We start from the raw sequence: 1,817 nt of genomic DNA, 5'->3' as shown, positions 1-1,817 counted from the left end.
CGGACATGCTTGTAAAGGCCAATTATGGCTGAGAGGGATACAACATGTCAGCTGAAAGACCTACATACTCTAATAAGATTCTACCAACCCGGAAAGCGAACTCGGATCTCCTGTGTGCGACTGCGAAGCGCCTACCCGCTACCCCACAAACGCTGGGAAGTCACCAAACTTTGGAGGCCCATTATTTGGCCAATTTTACCTCTGATACCAGACGACCCCCACCTATTTCAGCCGCAAACATCTTGACTACTATTCAAAATAGATTTATATTTTTTTCACAAAAAGCAAGAACACTCAACAGGATTTAAATTGCTACCAACAACTAAGTAGTAAAAAAGCCCCAAAATGGACAAGTACCTGATTCCACCGTGTCCATATGGTGACACAAACTATAAACTTATAAACAGTGTCAGTGGAGGCGTAAAATATAATATCTACAGTTTTACAGTTTTCTCAAATTATCACCTGTTAACTAATCAGCTACCAGCCCTTGGCTTGACAGGGAAGGGGCTACAGGTTTTCAATTACCTGCCTCATTAAGTAGATCGAAATAAGGAAACAGGTGTTCAATTTCACCAGTCAGTTTTCATTGTAATTCTAAATTATGTCCAAACAGCTGTTCCTTTTTCTTCGTTTACTTCTCAAACATCAGGATGCGCCAGAGGTTTCATCTCCATGAGGTCATCCTCTACTGTCATCTGGGGCACCTGCGTGTGTTCGTTGCCGCTGCTGCTGCTTTTCTCACTGTGGGAGACAGCAGGATATTCACACACTTATTATACATTGATACCGTATGTGGTTTCTTGGGAGCCTGTTGAGAATTTTATGGAAGAAAGAGAAATCATAATGAGGTAGAGCTGGAAAAAACCAGAGTGACGGTGACTAGAAAAAAATCCCAACAGTTTAGAAGAGACAATGCATGTGTCATTAATTGAATCGACATAAAGGCCTTGAAGAATTTGACCGTACATGAAAAATGAAGGGCAAAAGACGCAGGGATAGACCAAGAATAACGTACTTTAATAACTGTAACAGATAGGAGAAAGGGAAAGGCTGGGCAGACAGTATTGTGATTTTGATAGCATCCAAGCGGACAAAATAAAAGAGTTGAGCTACGATGTCGGTTTCAGACCTGGCATTTGAAGAAGAAGAAAATAACAGTTACCGTTTCTTTGCTGTTATTGTTGTTGTTGTTGTTTTGTTGTTGTTCTTTTGTTTTGTGTATTTTGCTTGCATAAAGAAAAGCACATCTACACAATAGCTGCCAATTACAGTTCAGGGGAAAGAAAGAAAGACTGAAATAAACAGAGACTAAAAAGGACCAACTCGTAACAGTCAAACCACCGCAATTGATACATTCAAAACGTTTAAGTAAGCAAAAGCCGTTAAATGGCAAACTCAGACGTATATATCAGTAGAAAAACATACCCACAGGCATAAAGACAGACATACAAGCAAACTGACATACCAGCGTAGACAGGCCTACGAGAAAAATAAATGCACACATACATACTGAAATGCATTTCATTGAACCACAACAGCATCCAAATCCAAGTGATCTCTTCAAGAATCAACACCACAACGAAAACGAAGAAGGTTGGGACAAGACTGAATACAACAAGATGAGATAGTGTGACAGAGACCACGAGAAGTTGCAAGAATTGGAAAAGACTAACGACAAACTTGGCAGTGACTAACTATATCATATTTATTGATCTCAAGAAGAGAATATCCCCTTACCCCCATTTTCTCTCTCTCTCTCTCTCTCTCTCTCTCTCTCTCTCTCTCTCTCTCTCTCTCTCTCTCTCTCTCTCTCT

At 40.3% G+C, this 1,817-nt stretch overlaps 1 protein-coding gene across 1 annotated transcript in view; it reads right to left on the bottom strand.

Annotated features, from left to right (window-relative positions):
• Positions 1-269: 269 nt before the first annotated feature.
• Positions 270-1,817, bottom strand: part of LOC101862714 (QRFP-like peptide receptor) — a gene marked incomplete at its 5' end in the record, with an annotated part of 8,870 nt that continues 7,322 nt past the window's right edge. Inside the window, 1 exon segment of the mRNA XM_005094601.3 lies at positions 270-744. Coding sequence (XP_005094658.2) covers positions 642-744 — 103 coding nt within the window.

This window comes from Aplysia californica, unplaced genomic scaffold, assembly GCF_000002075.1.
Source record: "Aplysia californica isolate F4 #8 unplaced genomic scaffold, AplCal3.0 scaffold00085, whole genome shotgun sequence".
NCBI lineage: Eukaryota > Metazoa > Mollusca > Gastropoda > Aplysiida > Aplysiidae > Aplysia > Aplysia californica.
Note: the sequence above shows the minus strand (reverse complement) of the source record. Positions and strands in the feature narration are given on the sequence as shown.